The following is an 18,007-nucleotide window of genomic DNA, read 5'->3' on the forward strand; positions in this document are numbered from 1 at the left end:
CCAAGAAGCCCTCCAAACCTGAGTTCAGTGAACGCTCCAAGAAGTTCCCACAGCTCGAGGCCACTCTGTTCCCCAAGAAGCCCCCGCAGCCTGAGGTCTGTGGGTCCCCTCAGAAGGCCTTTCAGCGGGAGCCAAGCGCACTTGCACAGAAGTCCCAGCAGCTTGAGCTCAACAACCCCACCAGCTTTCCCACAGAACCCAAATTCAATGCATTCCCTAGGAAATCCTGGCAGCCTGAGCCCAATGAGGCCACCCCGAAGCCTGAGTTCAATACCTTTCCAAAGAAGCCCCCACAGCCTGAGTTCAGCATGCTCCCCAGAAAGCCCCAGCAGCCTCAGGTCGGTGGCCTCCCTAATAAGTCCCTGCCACAGCCAGAGTTCAGCGAGGTCCCTCAGATGCCTCCCTGGAAGCCTGAGCCCAGTGAGCCCCATCCCCACTCCTCACAGCCCAACTTCAGTGTCTTTCCAAAAAAGATCCCACCGCCTCAGCTGAGTCACCTCCCCAAGAAGCCCCTGCAGTCTGAGTTTGGTGACCTCACCAGGACATCCTCGGAGCCCCAAGTCTGTGTGTTTCCCAAGAGGCCCTGGCAGTCTGAATTCAAAGCGCTCTCTAAGAAGCCCCCGAAGCCTGACCTGGGTGGCCTCCCCAGGACCACCTCAGAGCCTGAGGTCAGCCTGCTCCCCAGGAAGTTTCCGCAGCCAGAGGGCCAAGGGCCCCCCCGCAAATACTCACAGCCCGAGCCCAATGCTCTGCCCAAAAAGCCCCTGCAGGTGGAGTTCTTTGGGGGGCTCTCTAGAAAGCCTCCACTGCCTGGCTCTGTTTCAGAGAGCTCACTGCCCACAGCTGTTGAGGGCTCCAGCCCCACGTTCAGAGCCAGGCAGCAGAGGTCAGGAGCTCTCTCTCACAGTGGAGGGTCAAGACTAGGCCTCAAACCCGGCCACCCACCCCAGCAGAGGCCTCTACCCCCAATCAGCAGCCTGGGACCCCCTCCAGCCAAGCCCCCACTGCCTCCGGACCTCAGGGATGTCCAGAGCTTTCAGAGACCCTCAGCAGCTGCCACAGGTGGGTGAGGGCAGCCCAGGCTGGAAGGAGGGGGCAGAGGCTCCCTGGCCAAGCGTGCCTCCCTCCCATCCTCATCTCTCCACAGCTCTGCGGAGGACCCGCTCTGCTGCTGGAATCCACATCCAGGCCCGACAGTCTAAGGACATCCCGCAGTGAGTGTGGGGAGTAAGGGGACACAGGCACGGGTCATGGGGCTGAAAGGCCCTCATCTCATGTATCCCCGCAGGGACCTGGACGAGATCTATGAGGTGTACGATGACGTGGAGCCCACAGATGATTCCAGATCCAGCCTCAAGGGCAGAGGTTTGTTGGCCGCGGGGCTGGACCCAGCCAGCCTGGGCACTTGGGACACATCTGTTGCAAGGGCATTTTTTTGCCATGCTGCTGGTGTGAGGTCCGACAGCGCCTGGGAGAGAGCAGAGGGGAGGGAGGAGGGGCTTTCCAGAAAGGTCACAAACAGCTCCTGGTGGCCAGAGCAGTGTGAGGAAGGGCAGCACAGGTGTCAACAGCCAAAGAGCACGGTGTAGCCCAGGGTGGGGCAGTGGAAGAATAAGGTAAAAAGCGTCAAGAAGACCTAGTGGTGTATTATGCAGGGGTGAGAGGGAGCAAGAGAGCTTGATATGGATGCAGCCCGTTTGGAGGCTTGAGCCTGGGTGCAGAGCGGAACCATCCCTGAGTCGGGGACAAGGACTGGTTGTGTTGGAGGTGCCTGAGGACTTGGACCTGGAACTTGGAAAGGCATGGGCTGGACATAGTGTGGCCCTGGCAGCTCTCTGTGTCCTGGGGTTCCAAAGGACCCTTCTCTCCCTTCTTCCAAGTCTCTGCTCCTGGAGAGCAGGATACTGGCCTAGCAGGCTGCTGCCTCCAGCCCAGCTCCAGGGTTAATGCCTTCATGAACCTCGTGAAAAACAAAGATGGCTTCCATGCAAGCACTTTACATTCACTGAATCTACACAGCCCCTTTAGCCCCACCCCCCAAGGCAATGTCATGCCCACTTGACAAATGGGCAAGCTTGAGGACCCGAGAAGTGACCTCCCCCAGCTTACACAGCCAGTACAGAGGAGCCCAGGGCCTCTGCTCCCAGACTGCTTCCCTGCCCTGGCTTTGAAGGGCCTCCTGCAGGGGAACTTTCCATCAGGGGAGTCTAGGATGCTACCTCCCTCCCCATTAGCACCCTCCACCCAGGTCTGCTGCCTCTGTGGCTACTTCTGAGCTTTCCCCAGGGGCTGCTTGCAACAGCCCTCCGTTAGCACAGAGCTTCCTGACAGGGCCCCTCCTGCTTCCGCTCCAGCTCGGCTCTGTGGCTCGGCTCTGGAGGGCCACTGTTGGGGACCTGGACATGGGAAGGGAATGCCTCTGGCCACTCCACTTCCAGCAGCCTTGCAGGCACCCAGACAGACCAGGCACAGCCCCACCTCTGCTTGCTATGGCTGCACTGTTATTTTTCAAGATTCCCATCAAATGCCACCAACCCCCGGATCTCCCCCTTGAGAAAGTGTAGGGCTCACTGTTAGCACCGACGGTCCCAAAGGCAGCTTTGTCTTTTTCAAGTCTATCCGCCCACTCTCCACCTCACTAGGGGCTCCCGCACAGCTGAGGGCTGGGCCCGGCTCTTTCCCAGCATCCAAGTAGGCCACCCACAGGGGCCTGCTCAGGGTGGCACTCCAGCAAGCTTGGTGCACCAAGTGGGGGCACCAGGTCTGCCCCGCAACTCTGCCCAGGAGTGTGCTCTGTGCTGCAGTGGGCGGCTGCTTGATGGGAGGGACTGCTGGCCCGAAATGTCAACAGACAGACGCTTGGAGTTAGTTATTCAGAGGACAGTGAAAAGCTGAGAGCTTCGGGTTCTGGCAACTTCACTCACCTGCTCATGAGGCCCTCGCTGTAAGCCAACCCCTTGGCCAGCAGGCTCCTCCCTGGAAGGCTGGTCACTTGCCAGGAAGTCAGCCTCACCCTGGGATACCCCTCACAGTCCAGTATCAGCAGCAGCCAAGCCAAAGAACCCCGCCCTATGAGCCCCTTCTCAGAGGCCAACTTAAGTTTGCCACCAGGAAATGCTTTTGCCTCATTTTTGACCCATATCTTATTACAGTTCCCAGAACCCAACCTGCTCTAGGCGCCAGGCATGAAATGGCCTCAAAAGCATGCAAATAAATCCTGCCCCTCTGCCATTTACCAGCTGGCTGACCTTGGGCAGGTTACTTTCCCTCTCAGGGCCTTTATTTCATCAGCAAATTGGGAATGACAGTAGTGTCATGAATAAGGCTGCTGTGAGGGTTGAATTAACGTGAAGTTTCTGCCATGCTTAGCATGGGGAGAGGGTGGACATCTGGGCAAGGCAGGGGCTGGGAGGGGGCCTGGCCAGAATGGAGGCGGGGGAGATGTCCTGAGAACTGACAAAGCGAAGGTCCACTCAAGATCAAGCCACCAGGGCTGAGAGGCCAAGCTGATGGACCCTGCCCTAACTCGGTGTTCTGACTGCTCCCAGATGCAGTGCCATCCACCCAGCAACCCCCCAGGAAGTCACAAGACCTTGAGCTCAGGTACCACAGGGCAAAGGGAGTGGAATGAGGAGCTGAGCTCTGGGAGGGCAGTGGAAGGGGACCCTGAGGAGTATATCTTGCTCATGATCACCCATTTCCTTGGGGGCCTCAGGAAGGAGAAGGCCCCCCAGCCACAGTTGCTGCCCACAGACCCAAAGGTCCTGAAGCAGATCCGGAAGGCAGAGAAAGCTGAGAGAGAGTTCCGGAAGAAGTTCAAGGTGGACACCAAGCTAAGCAAGAGCCCTGGGGAACTGGGCTCGGCCCAATTGACTAAGGCCCCATGAATTCCATCCTCGGAAGTGGGGAGTCCCGGGAGGGTGGGATCAGCACCAGCCAAAGCTCTAACATGTCCCTCCCCAGTTTGAGGGGGAGATTGTGATTCAGACCAGGATGATGATTGACCCCAATGCCAAGACACGTCGTGGGGGCGGCAAGCACCTGGGAATCCGGCGTGGGGAGATCCTGGAGGTGATTGAGTTCACCAGCGAGGAGGAGATGCTATGCAGGAACACCAAGGGCAAGTGTGAGTAAGCTGGGCTGGGAGCCCTGGGGAGACAGGCCCCGCAACCACCAGGCTGATCACCCATCCTGCTCTCTTCACAGATGGCTACGTGCCTAGAACAGCGCTGCTACCCCTGTGAGTGCTGTCCTGATGCAGGGGGTTGGGGGGGGGGGGGCGTGCATCATCAATGGGCCAGGGTGCCAATTGCTGACACAAATGTGCTCTCCACCAGGGAAACGGAAGTGTATGACGACGTTGCCTTCTGGGGTATGTAGCCGTTCTGGGAGGGTTGGAGGGGACCACAGCACCTTGGGAGGGGTAAGCCCCCACCTCACTCTCCCAGGGGCTGATGGACCTCTGCTTCTGGGGAGAGGATCACTGGAAGTCACCCTTCCTCTGCAGACCCTCTGGAGAGCCAACCATTCCCTAGGGGACGATAAGGCCCGAAGGTGTGGGGACCCGGGAGAATATGCCACCCACTAACCCAGGAGTCCTGGATCCCAACTTGGAGGTCACATGATTGCCAAGGCTCAGGCCTGACCACGTACATGGACCACATAAAGCCACTCTTTAAAAGCGATCCCCACTTGTCTTTTCTTTCCCGCCTGATTGGTACACATAAGGGAGCCACAATCAAACACTCAGGAGTCTGTGGGGTCAACTCCCTTCTTCACGGTCTCATCCCTCAGGATAAAGGCCAGGAAGAAGTGGCATGGAGATGGCAAGTGGTACCTTGCTAGACTTCAAGGTGGGGGTCCCTGTGATTGGGCCCGTCAGCTGCCAGCCATGGTGGAGAGGGAGATGGGCAGGACATGTCCCACACTCTGCGACCCTCCACATGCAAACAGGACAAAGCAGCAGCTGTTGCTCCTTACAGGCTGCAAACAGCAGTCTAGCCCAAGTGAACCTATGTATGAGATCACATCTTGGTAGTGGTGGTGGTAGGGTGACCCAGTTCTGACAGAGCCCAGGTATCAAGTTCAGCCTGAAACTCTACAGGACTAAATATGCTCAGAAACGCACCCGTCTGGGTGTTTTAGCAAAGAAAAGCTGCTATGGACAGAATACTGGTGTCACCCCCCTGCCAAAATTCCTATATTGGAAACCTAATGCCCAATTTGAGATTCGCTCATGAGGACAGGGCCCTCATGAATGGAATTAGGGCCCTTGTAAGAGCCCCCCAGAGAGCTCCCTTCCCACCTTCCACCATGTGAGATCACTCACTGCTAGAAGGCTCTATGGGCAAGCAGGGTCTCACCAGACATCAGCCAGCATCTTGAGCTTGGACTTCCAGTCTCCAGGCCAAGAAATCAGTTTGTTGTTTATAAACTACTCAGCATATGGTATTTTTGTTACAGCAGCCAGAGCAGAAACAGAAACTGCACAGGAGGGACACAGGATGGCTTTCCTGACTGCTAACAGCCAAGGGCTCCATTACAGTACAAGGGCATTAAAAAAAAACCCTCAGGGTTCCGTTTCCATAAAAAGTTTTCCCTAAAATGGCGGGGCTGACAGACAAGCAAGGAGATGAGACTCCTCCTGGTAGTTACAGCTCCCCGGGTAGAAAGACCGAGTGACTACAGCTCCCCAAATCTGGGGTGGTGGCCCCACAACACACACACACAAAAGCAAGCAGCTTTCAGGAACTGGTATTTATTATCAAAGTCATATTCGATGTCAACAAGATGCCACAACTACAAAAAAAATTGCGCACATTGCAATCTCAATGCAAACAGTCAAATGGAACCCCAGTCATTAAAAAAGTAATTCAAATTACCCCAAAAAGCAACTGAATTTTTTAAACATCTTTATACATCCAGCCAACAAATTAAAATGGTTAACAAGGAAAAATACAAATTCAGAGATCTGGTATCGATGTTTAAAAAAGGCAACTGCTTAAGCATTTCTATCGATTCGAACATCAATCTCTCGGCCACTCAGCTTCATCCCATTCATCATCCGGCAGGCTCGCTCAGCCACCTCTGGCGACTCAAACTTAACCACACCGCACCCCTTGGACTTCCCATTCTCCATCTTGATGTCGGCATACAGCACATGGCCTGGGCACAGGGAGGGAAGAAGAGACCATAATTCCTCAGGCAAACCAGAGCGCAGCCTCAGTCTGGGCTCCACTCAGCCCAGTTCACCTGCTGAATTTCAGATGAGTCAAAAGGGAGAGGGCCCCAGGCCTGGTGCATGAACACAGCGGCTGGGCCCCAGCTAGTACAGCCCTCGGCCCCACTGCCATTCTTCTGCCAACAGGACAACAATCTGCTTGGTCCCGTGATAAGCCTTCCTGGCAGTTTCAAATACATGCCTTTACACTCAGGAGAGCTGGGGGGGGGGGGGGGGGGGGGGGGCAAGAAGCTGACTTTATAGGCAAATTTTAGAGGCTCCGTTTCCAATACAGCACACCAGCACTTATACAAGGCCATCACAATATGATGGACACTTCTGCACTGTCCAATACAAGCTGTGTAATAATGAGCAAGCAGGTTTCTCAGGTTCATTCAAGCTCCGATTTAAGTGTCCAGCTATGTGTCATGCACCATGGAAACAAGTGCACAGGAGAGGAGCCACAGCAACACAGGGCTCCACTTCTGTGACTGCCAAGGACAGGACAATGCAGCTGGGGCAGGGGACCCACAACTCTACAGCCATTAACTCTGAGGGAGGGCCAACATCCTGGAGGGTTTCTCACGGGAAAGTTCTGAAATAGCTTAAGTTCACCAGAGCAAGACTTGCTGATAAAAGCTCAACAGAGCCCTTCTGGAGAGCAGCACTTGCAACTCAGGGTGCAGAGACAGGAGGGAGATGAAACAGGAAGGGACCACGTGGTACAGGGGCTTGTGAGTTTGGACTTTCTTTTGTCGGCCACGGGCACCTCAGGCATCTGGGCAGGGGGGAGTTGCACGCTCAAACCTGACTTTTAGGAATATCTACTACAATGTGGAAACTTAGGAGTAGGGACAGAGGGCAAGAAGGCCGGCTATGGCTCAACATCAGACCCGAGAGAAGAACCAGGAGAAGCAGCAATCGTGGTGAATCTGAGCCATTACTGAAATAGGAAATGAGAACACTGAGGAAGCCTTGATCCAACAAGCCACCCACTCTGGCTTATGATTGGGCCTCCCACTTGACATGGTTAAAAGAACTGAAGTGGTGCGGGTGAGGGGAGGGGGGGAGGGGGTTCACCCGGGACAACTTAACTTCCTTTTGGCCACAAAGTGAGCCTTCCAGAATGGTTGCCTGGTGTGCCAGAAAACCACAAACCCTCAACCTCATCCACACACAAGCTACCACCATGCCCAGAGCCTGCGAAGCCTCGCCTACGGGACCTGCTGGGTGGGTGCACTTTGAGGCATGATCCAAGGGTGCTGTGGTAGAAAGTGACTTTGTCTCAGAGGAATTCATTTTATTTAGTTTTGTCACTTAGAAGCCATAGGACGTTGGGAACGTGACTTTGCCTGACTCATCTATAAAATGGGGACAACAGTACCTCCTTTCAAAAATTGTAAAAGGAAAAAAAAAAAGATAAGGATGAAATGAGAACACATAAGTCTGACACGTAACAGGAAATTCAACAACCTGCTTGAATTATTTGAATAGGTGGGAAAATGGGAAGTCCCACCCGTCTTCCAGAGTCTTCTATCTTGTGAGGACTAGGATAGAAGCCTCACTGCATGACTCAAATGCACCACCAGCGAGCTAAGATTTCTGAAGCCACAGCACATGGAGGCACCTAGACAGGTTTCTCAAACACTTACCACATTCGTTGAATTTGTCCTTTAGCATCTTCCATGTAAAATCAAATGGGAGCTAAAGGGGGAAAAGAACAGACTGATGAGTGATTCGACGAAGTCCTAATGCGTAACCACCACCATTGTCTCTGAGGGTGACTTAAAGGATTTCTTATTACAGAGAATCTGGCTGACCTTCAAACTGAGACTATCATAGACAACAAAACAAGACTATCTGGAATGAGGTTCTAAACTAGCACACCAAGTTCACTCCCTTGTGGCTTTATCTGTCCGTGGGAGGATCATGCAGAGAGCAGAACGCACAGCTGCCTGTGGTTCAGCGCTCAGAACCACTGAATACCAGCTAAAGGCAGTAAATCTGAGTTAATTCAGATACAGCCATTTTTCCTCTGAATCGTCATGCCAAGGTTTAGTGGCTCTTCAAGCTGAAGGATCAGGGAATGAGTTCTTCAGCTCACTCACAATCTGTCCCATCTAGTAGTCAGGGCAGCCCAGTGGGTTCACTATTCTTGCTGCATGAAGTGTTGTAAGCTCTCCCCATTTCCTCCTCATCCTACCAGCACCAAACTTTGGGGACAGTGGCAAGGTGACCTTGCATGCTTCTCAGCTCCCTTTTCTGAGGGCATCATCTCTGACTCTGACTTGACACCATTCTGTCCTGCTGACTTCCTGCCCCCCGCCCCCGCACACCACCACTGAGGCATTCCTGAAGAGCCACTTACATTTCTCACAAATATCTGGCAGGCCTTCCTGGCCACCCCAGGAGCATGGCCTCCAGCTCCACCAAAGGAACCTGCGAAGCTTCCTCCAAAGTTGCCACGCTCCATCTCGATGGCGCGGTCAAAGCTGGCACCGCCACCACCACCCATAGCCAGGCCCATGCGCTCAATGCCAGCGCCCAGGGCCGGGCCCATGGCAGGACCCATGCGCTCCAGACTGTTGGCGCCCATGCGCTCCAGGCCCATACGCTCCAGGCTGTTGGCGCCCATGCGCTCCAGGCCCATTCGCTCCAGGTTGTTGGCGCCCATGCGCTCCAGGCCGGTGGCCATGCGATCCATCACGGGGCCCATGCGCTCCAGGCCAGCCCCCATGCCTGCGGGCACCATGCGCTCCATGCCCAGGCCCATGCGCTCGATGGCAGGGCCCATGCGCTCCACACCAGAGCCCATGCGCTCAATGGTCTGGCCCACGCGGTCGATGGGCGCGGCCATGCGCTCGAGGCCAAAGCCCATGCCGGCACCCATGCGCTCCACGCCAGACCCGATGCGCTCCATGGTCTGGCCCATGCGCTCAATGCTGGAGGCCATGTGGTCAAGGCCCAGTGGGCCCATGCGCTCAATGCCGGAGCCCATGCGCTCAACGGAGCCCATGCGGTCCATGACCAGGCCCATGCGCTCGATCTCAGAGCCCACGCGCTCCATGCCGTGGCCCAGGCCTGCGCCCATGCGCTCCATGCCGGCACCCCCAATGCGGTCAATGCCAGGGCCCATCCTCTCGATCCCTGGGACACTGCCTCCACCTCCACCTGAAACAGGGAAACAAGACACAGGCAGATGTCAGGGGCTTGTACAAGGAGGGTGACCTGGGTACTTCACAAGCTCAACCATTGTTAAGAAACTAAGAACCACAATAATTTGCCATTAGACACCTCCCCCCACCACCCCAAATATTGACAGCTTTTAAAACTGGGTAGTGAGTACATCATTCTTCCTACTTCTGTGCCACAGTTGAAATTTCCGTAATAAAAATTTTAAAGGGAAAACCCAACTCTGGAGGACTTGTGTCGACAATGTTCTCCGTGTTACTTGGAAAGCGCTAGTATTTGTGACAAGCTTTATGAGCCATGGCTGTCAATTCCTGAGAACTCTGCAGTTTCCCCACCACTGGACACTAAGAAAAAATGCTCTTAAGGGGAAGGCTCAGAAATCCCGCCCTCAGATCACCAGGTATAATGGATTATATGGTGAAGATACCAAATCACTCACCACCCTTATCCTCTCCCAACTTGTCCCTCTAAGATGCCCTGCTGGTGGCCAGTCTGACTGCCATTTCCTTAGCATCTCCAGGGCACAGAGACGTTATTATATAGCTACATAATCAAGAAGCAATACCAACACCAACATAGATCCTATGTATAAATGAACAGATGGCCACTTCCAGGGGAACTGCCGACTGACTTGTACGTAACTTTGCTGGCTTTGGAGGAAAAGTCGACGGCACCAGAGTGAACCCTGGAAGAGGCTGAGGATCCGTCCCTCACTGCCACAATTCAGCTGGACATATTTGGGCAGGTCAGCAGTGCAGTGACCACATGATGCTTGCAACTCTAGATGAGAAGGGTCTGGCTCTGCCACCTAGGCCACCGCCCACTACTTTTTACATGCTGAGCAGGAGGGGCCCTCACTCAAGCTTCACCACCACCACTACTACCACCTACCTCTGGAAATGGGCAGTTGAGCCGGCAGCCCAGTTCAAGATGCAAATTTAAGAGGAAACTCAGCAGTTTCTATAACTGACTCTCTAACTGAACAACACTGTGACCTGGCAAGAGTCACTCCCCTTCTCTGTGCCTATTTCCTTAGGTGAATAAGAGTACACCAAGTGGCAAAATATAGGCATCATTTTAAGACTATTAGACTTTCAGAGCAGAAATTTCTCAGAAACTATAAAAAAGGTAAGAACTCTGACAGGGGAGGTTGCGTGCCCCAGAGCATCAGAAATGAGGCTGATCACCCCTGTTCCAGACACCAACAGGAGCAGAGAGCTGGGAAGAAACAGTGCCCACATGGATTTCTAGATCAGCCCACCACAGGAAAAGCCAGCAAGTGGAGTCACCAAGGAAATGCTAAAACGTTCAGAGCCATGAGGACAATTGGGCTGAAAAAAGTACATTTAGTTTTAAGTATCCATTTTAAAAAGTCTATTAATGAAAGGATATATTCCAAAATCTTTATAGCATTCAACACTGGGCAGATATTTACTTTCTTCATTATTTTCTGAGTTTTTATGACTATATGTATATATTTCAGTAAGCATTTGTTATGTTAGGTGGCATATTTTTATAATCGAGTAAAATATTTACTTTTAGGAATTTGCAATTTTATAGTATTGAAAACAAGCCCCCAAATTATGTGGACACATTACAATAAAGACAGTGACTAACAGCTTACATAGTAGCACTTACATTAAGCACTCTTTTATATGCATTAACTCATTTACTCTTCACAACGGCCCTATGAGGTAGGTACTATTACATCCCCATTTTACAGTATAAAAAATAGGTTCAGTAACTTGCCAAATGTCACGCAGCTAGGCGGAAGCTGGTTCCCACCCCAGGCAGTCTATTTTAGAGCCCATGCTTTTCACCACTACACTCTACTATCCCCGGTAATAACAGCCTATTCTAAAAATCAAAACAGCAAAACTAAGCGTTTCCTACCTCCTCCCTGCTTTGCAATGATCTCTCCTCTCTTCAGTGCATTACTTAGGATTTCTAAGGAAATCAGGAAGAAAAAAAAATTAGCCAAATTTCTCTATGGTAATAGAAATTTGTTTAGTACAGATTCCAGAGTAGGACTACTAATTAAAAATTTAAAAAGGAAAGGGGGAGGGGGTTGAGAAATACACACATCGACAAAGTCATTTTACTGAAAAACTGTAGTAGAGTCCTTGATGATGGGGTCACGACGCAAGGAGCCCAAGCAACTCCACAGTCTGAGGCCCAGTTGGTAGAGCCACCTGGGAATGCGCCTAGCAGAGCTGGGAGCCACTGTGCATCCATGAATTGAATTTGGAAGGCCAGTGGCAGTTTTCCTAAAGCTGCTCGAGACCCTCAGTACTCACAGACTGAAGCCTGCACTCACCCTCCCAGATCCAATCAACGCATCACCATTATCCCTCAGCCAACTGAAGGTGTAGCTACACTTCAGCCCAAACCTTGCAAACCAGCGACTGCATGCAGTGCTGGAAATCCAACCTAGTTAACAAGCTGTGCTTGGAAGGACTTCAGCAAGCTCAGCCTACCAGCCCAGCCTGGAGGGAGCTGGGTGTGATGGTGACTAAGTGATACACAAAGCCTCAGGAAAATAAATACTCAACACACTCAGCTGTCCAAAATAGAAAACACTGCTGCCTGCTTGCCAATGGTTCAGCCAAACAAACCTCTTCAGAGTTTGTCTAATACTATCATTAGTGATAGCTTTTAAAAGTTTCTCCTCGGTCTTCCATTATGTAGAAGAAAATTGTACCCACTCCCAATCTGGTCCTGAGGTAAACTCATCAGCATAGACAACAGTCACAGGGCACAACTTGTATTATGACCACGACCACAAAGAGCTTAAGCCCTACCCCACAGCTGTTTCTAGTACTGCAACTGCCTGCGAAAGGAAGGAGGTAAGAAAGCGAAAGGAAGGAGGTAAGAAAGAAACCAAGAAACAATAGACCTTCAGCCCGCAAGGCAGCACAGTGCTTATTCTTCCCTGACACCTACAATCCCGACCAGCAGGCCCAGGCCAAGGCTCGTTTTCCTAAAACAGTGCTTAGGTCAAACTATTCCCAGCAAAAGCTTTCAGAAGCATTCACAGGCCTCCCTGCTGACTCCTGACTTGAATTTGTTCTTCCTATCCCAGGCAGACCCTCACCTCCAATGCTCTGCACCTGATGCTGTGAGCTGTCTGACAGCACACCCTCTACCTATGCTGAACCCTCTCAGCACCAGCCCTCAGCTTAAACTAATCTCCTGCTCACATCCATGGCTCTCTGAGCAGCATGATTCTATTAACTATCTAGGGCAGTGCTTTTTCAAATCTGAACACAGAGAAAACCATCACATTGGTGTGGCGCTCACACGGCTGCTGAAGGCCCAGGACTCAACACCTCCACTGGCTCCATTACAAGGACACTGCGATGTGCTGACCTGAGCCACTCTCAGCATCATCTCCTCAGCTGCATCATGTCCTTCAACATCAAGGACCACATATCTATCTATATCCCTGCAGCAGCAAGTCCAGTTGTTTGCACAAAGTGCAAAGATCTATTGCCTTGACAGGAGAGAAGGGACATGGAGTAGTGAAGTACCTCAAAAGAGGAGGACCAAAATGATTCAACCGTCAAGTAAACAACACAGAAAATAAGATCAAGAACAGAATCTCGAAAACAAATCCAGGTAACTACTCTGAAAACCTGACAAATATTTGGTACAAAGACCTTTTTATCAACTTAGGTCTGATGACAAACAGCAGCAGGGAAACCCAGAACGAAGCCCCTTGTTCTTGCCCATGGTCAGCTGGGAGACTTCAGGACAAACAGACAAGTCTCAATCAGAGAGAAGGTGCCAAAGTGAGAAAGAGCAAGGTCTACAGAGGATGTTTTTATCCAGGTCAGGACAGGATGAGTTTCCTGTTGCCACATGAAGCAACCTTACTAGATCCACTGTGCCACTGCAGGAACTGGGACAAGGCCAGCAGCCTCATCACAGAGGTGAGAGGCACCACAGAGCGGCAAAAGATTGAGGGCCTCAGAGCAGGGAAAAGTGCCTGTGGGAGCAGTCACATGCCACTTTGTTCTCCTCACTATAGGTATCCATAAATTGGTATTTGCAGCCAAATGACAATAAAATTTAAAATATTTCTTAAATGTTCTACCATTTGTTTTTCTGCAAAGGTATTTATTATTTGAGATTAACATGTTTTCTTTTTCTGTTGTTGTTCTACCATTTTAAGACACAAAAACAACGCCAGTCACGGCAATGAGAAACTTTTAACTGACCCAGTCACAAATGATCAACTCCCCCCCAAATTCTAAAGCTTTGGAACAATCTAGAATAAAGCTACAGTCATATCAAGCAAATACAGAAAAAAAAGATGCAAGGAAGTCATTCAAGTTCTCTAACCAGTCAGGGAAAAAGCAAAACAAAAAAGTCTCCACCAACAGTGTCTACTCTGAGGTCAACAGTTTCTAATAGTTCTGGATCTTCAGGAAGAACGCAAAGCACATGGGGTCCTGGAGACAATGTGCAGAACTAAGGATCCCATCTCGCTGATGAGCTGAAGACGACTCTTTCTAGGACCTTCATAAATTCTAAGAATACAGCTTAGCTCATACAAACTAAACACAAAAAGTTTCAAGTCCTCACACCCAGCGCAAGGTGTCCCATAAAGACAGAAGCTATGCACTCTGAGGCTGTAACCTAGCAGTCTCTTATCTGCACAGGATGAGAAGCAGGTGGAGATTGGGAGGGCGGGGTGGGGGGATCCATGTTCTGAATCACCTTTGAGAGAAACAAACTTCCTAGCCCAGGAATGGACTATCTCCTTGCAACACACTAACAAAGGAGAATTAAGCTGAAAGCCTCAGAAAAACCTGAACTCAAAACGGGAGAAACATGCCATGTAAAAGTAAAGAAGAAACTGCTGTGCAATCTAACTAAAACTGAAAAAAAGTTTCTCTGCATTTAGACACGCCCAATACTCAAGCTCTTGTTCAAAGGCATCAATCAGTAAACACACCACACCGCCCTTTTTGACTAAACAGCACCCTGGACTAAGGAGGCTCACACTCCTACTTGGCAGGGCCCTGACGATCTCTACCAGGACCAGAGAGCCAGTTCCATAAACACAGCAGTTTCTACTCCCACAGCCAGCAAATGCCTATACCAGTGTGAAAAAAGAATCCATCTGAAAAGACTTAAAAAGTGGCGCTATGGAGATCAATAAAAAATTCAAGGACCAGAAAGAAGTTTTTATCTAAGTCTAGAGAAAACACAATTTTTAAAAAGCCTCAGAAAAACCACCAGACTTTGCCTAAGAAAGAACTCTGACATCAGGGTGAGCCTGCACCCCCGGGGGGTGGACCCCGCCCGCATGGGGCCTTCTTACCCATTCCTCTGCCAAGGGGCTCTCCAAAGCTTCGAGACATTCCCATCTCTTTTCTGGCAAAGTCTCTCTCAAATCCTCCACCCATGCCACGCTCCATCTCTGTGGAAAAAAACATTACCCTAGGCCTTTCCAGGAATACCAATATATTTTAGACATAAAAAACTATACACACGACAGCCACCACCAAGTCAGCATGTTTAGTTTTTCTATAGGAAACCAACATCCATCCTTTATTCCTTAAAAAGAAAGTCACCTCAAGTGAATCCCTGAAAACGACCTACCTTTAGTCCATTAAGGACTAACTTACAACTTCCATTACAGCCACATCATCGCACACCAAGCACCGACTACTGCAGTAACTGGCGGGGGCTGCAGGGCATGCTGAGTCAAAGGCAGGCTGCACGAGGGCCCCCTTAGGTGCCAGCAGCAGCAGATACCATTTCTGAGGCACCCCCCGTGCCCTGCCCTGCCAAGGGCTTTACGTGCGCTATTGTCATGGAATCCTACAACCAGTCTGCATACCTCTTAGTACCCTCCGCCACTATGGCCCTACAAAGAAACTGGGGCTCAAATGACTTAACTTGACCAAGGACACATGCCTGGTGAGGGGCGAGACAAAGGTTGGAACCTAAATCCAACGCAAAAGCCCATGTTCTAATACACAAGCACAGCCATTTGAGTACAGAAACATGCCCGAGGATAAATGACTTCTCTATGGACAACTGGAGTGCTTTTGTCTACATAATGCAGTTTGGGTAACTTATTTTTTTCTATGCTGACAGCAGGAATATGTATGTATTTCCTTTTTTTCTTTTGTCTTTTTTTTTTTTTTGGAGTATTTATTTTTGACAATGTCTTTTAAAAACAAAGTTCTTAGCTTCTGTGGGGAAAAGCCCTGCCACAGATGTTACTTGCTTGAAAAAGGCTTTCATGATTCGTATCACTTACTACCTCTCTCCTTATATATTCAGCTAAAGCAAGACTTAAAATGCGTATCACACTCTGTCTCCTTCCTATATTGAGAGGTCCTTGAAAATATCTAGTTTATCTTGCTTCTAAGAGATATCAGGTAAACAAGTGCTATATAATGGACACCTTTTATTGCACAACTACAAAAAATGGTTCTAACCCTACACCTTCAATGAAGTAAACAAGTCTATCGGACACATGGGAGCAGGCGCAACAGAAGTTGGCAATGGTGGACTTTATATTCATAGTTTGAATCAACCCAACCGAATCCGACAGGTTGGTGGCATGCTATCTGCTGGAAATATAGGTAGCTGTGCGAGCCTGTGTCTGGTGAGCAGAAGAGAAATCCCAGAGCGGCACTGTAATGGAAGGAGCTCGCCACACAGCCCGTGAGGAAGGCAGCACCCACCCCCCTTCAGATAAGAAAGTTATATGCAGGCATTGGTAAGGCGTCAGAACTCATCTCTGAGTTCAGGGAACCCTGTGTGAACTCCAATATACTCCCCCCAAAAGAGAATTTTCACTGTTAAATATTGCACCAAATCAGTCATTATTTGATATGTGATGGTCTTTTAATTAAAAATATTTTACATCCATTCTGTCAAGACTTGACCTCTACTGGTTGACCGGTCCTGAGAACCTGATTAATTCCTGAGAACCTGATTAATTTCTAATCAGTCTAATGTTGTCAGCACCTGTGACCATGCTATATGCATTATGGTCAACTAAACATTAAATTAAATTTGAATCACCTTTATTGTTTTCCAATGATTAAAACTTTCCTCAGACCAGCACAGAATAGCTCTGAAGCTGAATCCACCCAAATCTCATAACACAGCTCAAGTGTGAAGTCTCTGTTCTCTACTGTAGAGAATGGAGGAGGACTCTGAGTATCTGTATCTCAGGACACTCAGAACACACGTTTCTATTCTGACTCTTCATGAGAATCAGCACTTTGAACCTTTCATCATCAGACTCAGAACAGTACCTGCTGCATTCCAGCTGCCATGTCACCAAGGAGGCCTGGTGGAGGCCCAGCACAGCCCCCATCTGGTTCTCACCTGCTTCCAAATCACATCAGTGCACTCGGGTAACAGCCCAAATCTTTCTAATGACTCACCTGTGTTCTAAGTAAACACTCTTTCAAGCCAGATTTTCCCAACTCTCACTTTTTATTACAAATCCCACTCACACAAGCCACAGGCAGGCCTCAGAGCACACTGGCAACACAGACCTTTGTCCCTTCATTCTTAACTCGTGGTGAGGACCTTCCTACATCTTTTCCTATCATCTAGAACAAGGCACCCCATGAAGAGCAGTTTATTCATCAGAGTATCTCCTTCCAGTTACCAGTTGATGTCTATCCTAATAAGGTTCTTGCTTCCTCTATACTATCTTCCCATCATCCAGTTCTACAGACCAGCAAAGAAGGTTTAAACCCAAATCCTTAATGACTTCCCATTCCAGGGAAGTTTACACAGCTCTTGCCACAGGTGGAGTCAAGACCCCACCAACACCCAGAGAACTTCAGAAAAGACAGACTGTGGGTTTCTCAGGGCACACTCAACAGCCTTGCTGGGGAGGGGGCGCTGATGCCAGTCCTAGAGGCAACCCTTAAAGGCAGGATCACAGTGGAGTAAGAGCCAGGCTCTGGGGCCAGACAGCCTGGGTCCATATCCCACCATTACTAGCTATATGCCCTTAGGTAAGTCACTCTCTGGGCCTCGGTTTCTAATGAAATGGGGATAACAGTACATACACATCATGTGTTATCTTGCAAGGACTAAATGAAATAACACATTATGATTATAATTAACATTGCTATATCTCTGTTAAGAAGCTGGTAGAGTTTTAAGATTTGAATAACAGTACATGAAAATTTGCATTATGTAAATGCTAAATTAATGCCTCTGCTCACGATTCCAGAGTCATCAGAGCAGATGATCAAGAACTCATCAGTCAAGCACTACAGGAGAGACATGAACTTCATCAAAAGCTCCAAGGAAACTAATCCCTTACACTTGGAGACCGTTTTAAAGTGTGCAAAGCATAACCACAGATGTCTACATGATACTTGCTAGTGCTAGAGGCCATAAGAAAGCTTTTAACATTTTGTTGGACAATTACTGGGGAAGATTCAGAACACAAGACATCTCAAGAGTTTAGTGACTAAGACAATGAAAACTATTAAGTCTAGCTGATAAAATACAGACTTAAGATTTTACTAATACTTAAGGCAATTCGAAGCCATCTGATTCAGTAGAAAAGTGAAAGGGGAGAACTGTTCATTAAAAATG

At 49.8% G+C, this 18,007-nt stretch overlaps 2 protein-coding genes across 11 annotated transcripts in view; one reads left to right on the top strand and one right to left on the bottom strand.

The window, feature by feature from the left end:
• The window catches only part of PRAM1 (PML-RARA regulated adaptor molecule 1), a 7,652-nt gene extending 2,967 nt beyond the window's left edge, over window positions 1-4,685 (top strand). The window contains exons 4-12 of the mRNA XM_019667601.1: window positions 6-1,062; window positions 1,148-1,214; window positions 1,289-1,365; window positions 3,549-3,603; window positions 3,716-3,821; window positions 3,964-4,126; window positions 4,207-4,240; window positions 4,338-4,372; window positions 4,508-4,685. Of these exons, the coding sequence (XP_019523146.1) occupies window positions 6-1,062; window positions 1,148-1,214; window positions 1,289-1,365; window positions 3,549-3,603; window positions 3,716-3,821; window positions 3,964-4,126; window positions 4,207-4,240; window positions 4,338-4,372; window positions 4,508-4,545 (1,632 nt within the window). The 3' untranslated portion in view covers window positions 4,546-4,685. The remainder of the gene's footprint in view (window positions 1-5; window positions 1,063-1,147; window positions 1,215-1,288; window positions 1,366-3,548; window positions 3,604-3,715; window positions 3,822-3,963; window positions 4,127-4,206; window positions 4,241-4,337; window positions 4,373-4,507) is intronic.
• Window positions 4,686-5,738: 1,053 nt separating this feature from the next.
• The window catches only part of HNRNPM (heterogeneous nuclear ribonucleoprotein M), a 43,758-nt gene continuing 31,489 nt past the window's right edge, over window positions 5,739-18,007 (bottom strand). For 4 of the 10 annotated variants that reach the window (XM_019667646.1, XM_019667637.1, XM_019667640.1 and 1 more), the window contains 5 exons: window positions 14,742-14,840; window positions 11,306-11,359; window positions 8,589-9,391; window positions 7,873-7,924; window positions 5,739-6,165 (listed from right to left, as the gene is read on the bottom strand). In XM_019667646.1, the coding sequence (XP_019523191.1) occupies window positions 6,002-6,165; window positions 7,873-7,924; window positions 8,589-9,391; window positions 11,306-11,359; window positions 14,742-14,840 (1,172 nt within the window). In that variant the 3' untranslated portion in view covers window positions 5,739-6,001. The remainder of the gene's footprint in view (window positions 6,166-7,872; window positions 7,925-8,588; window positions 9,392-11,305; window positions 11,360-14,741; window positions 14,841-18,007) is intronic. The other 6 variants (XM_019667647.1, XM_019667644.1, XM_019667639.1 and 3 more) reach the window with 2 other exon arrangements.

Source organism: Hipposideros armiger, unplaced genomic scaffold (genome assembly GCF_001890085.2).
Source record: "Hipposideros armiger isolate ML-2016 unplaced genomic scaffold, ASM189008v1 scaffold_502, whole genome shotgun sequence".
Lineage (NCBI taxonomy): Eukaryota > Metazoa > Chordata > Mammalia > Chiroptera > Hipposideridae > Hipposideros > Hipposideros armiger.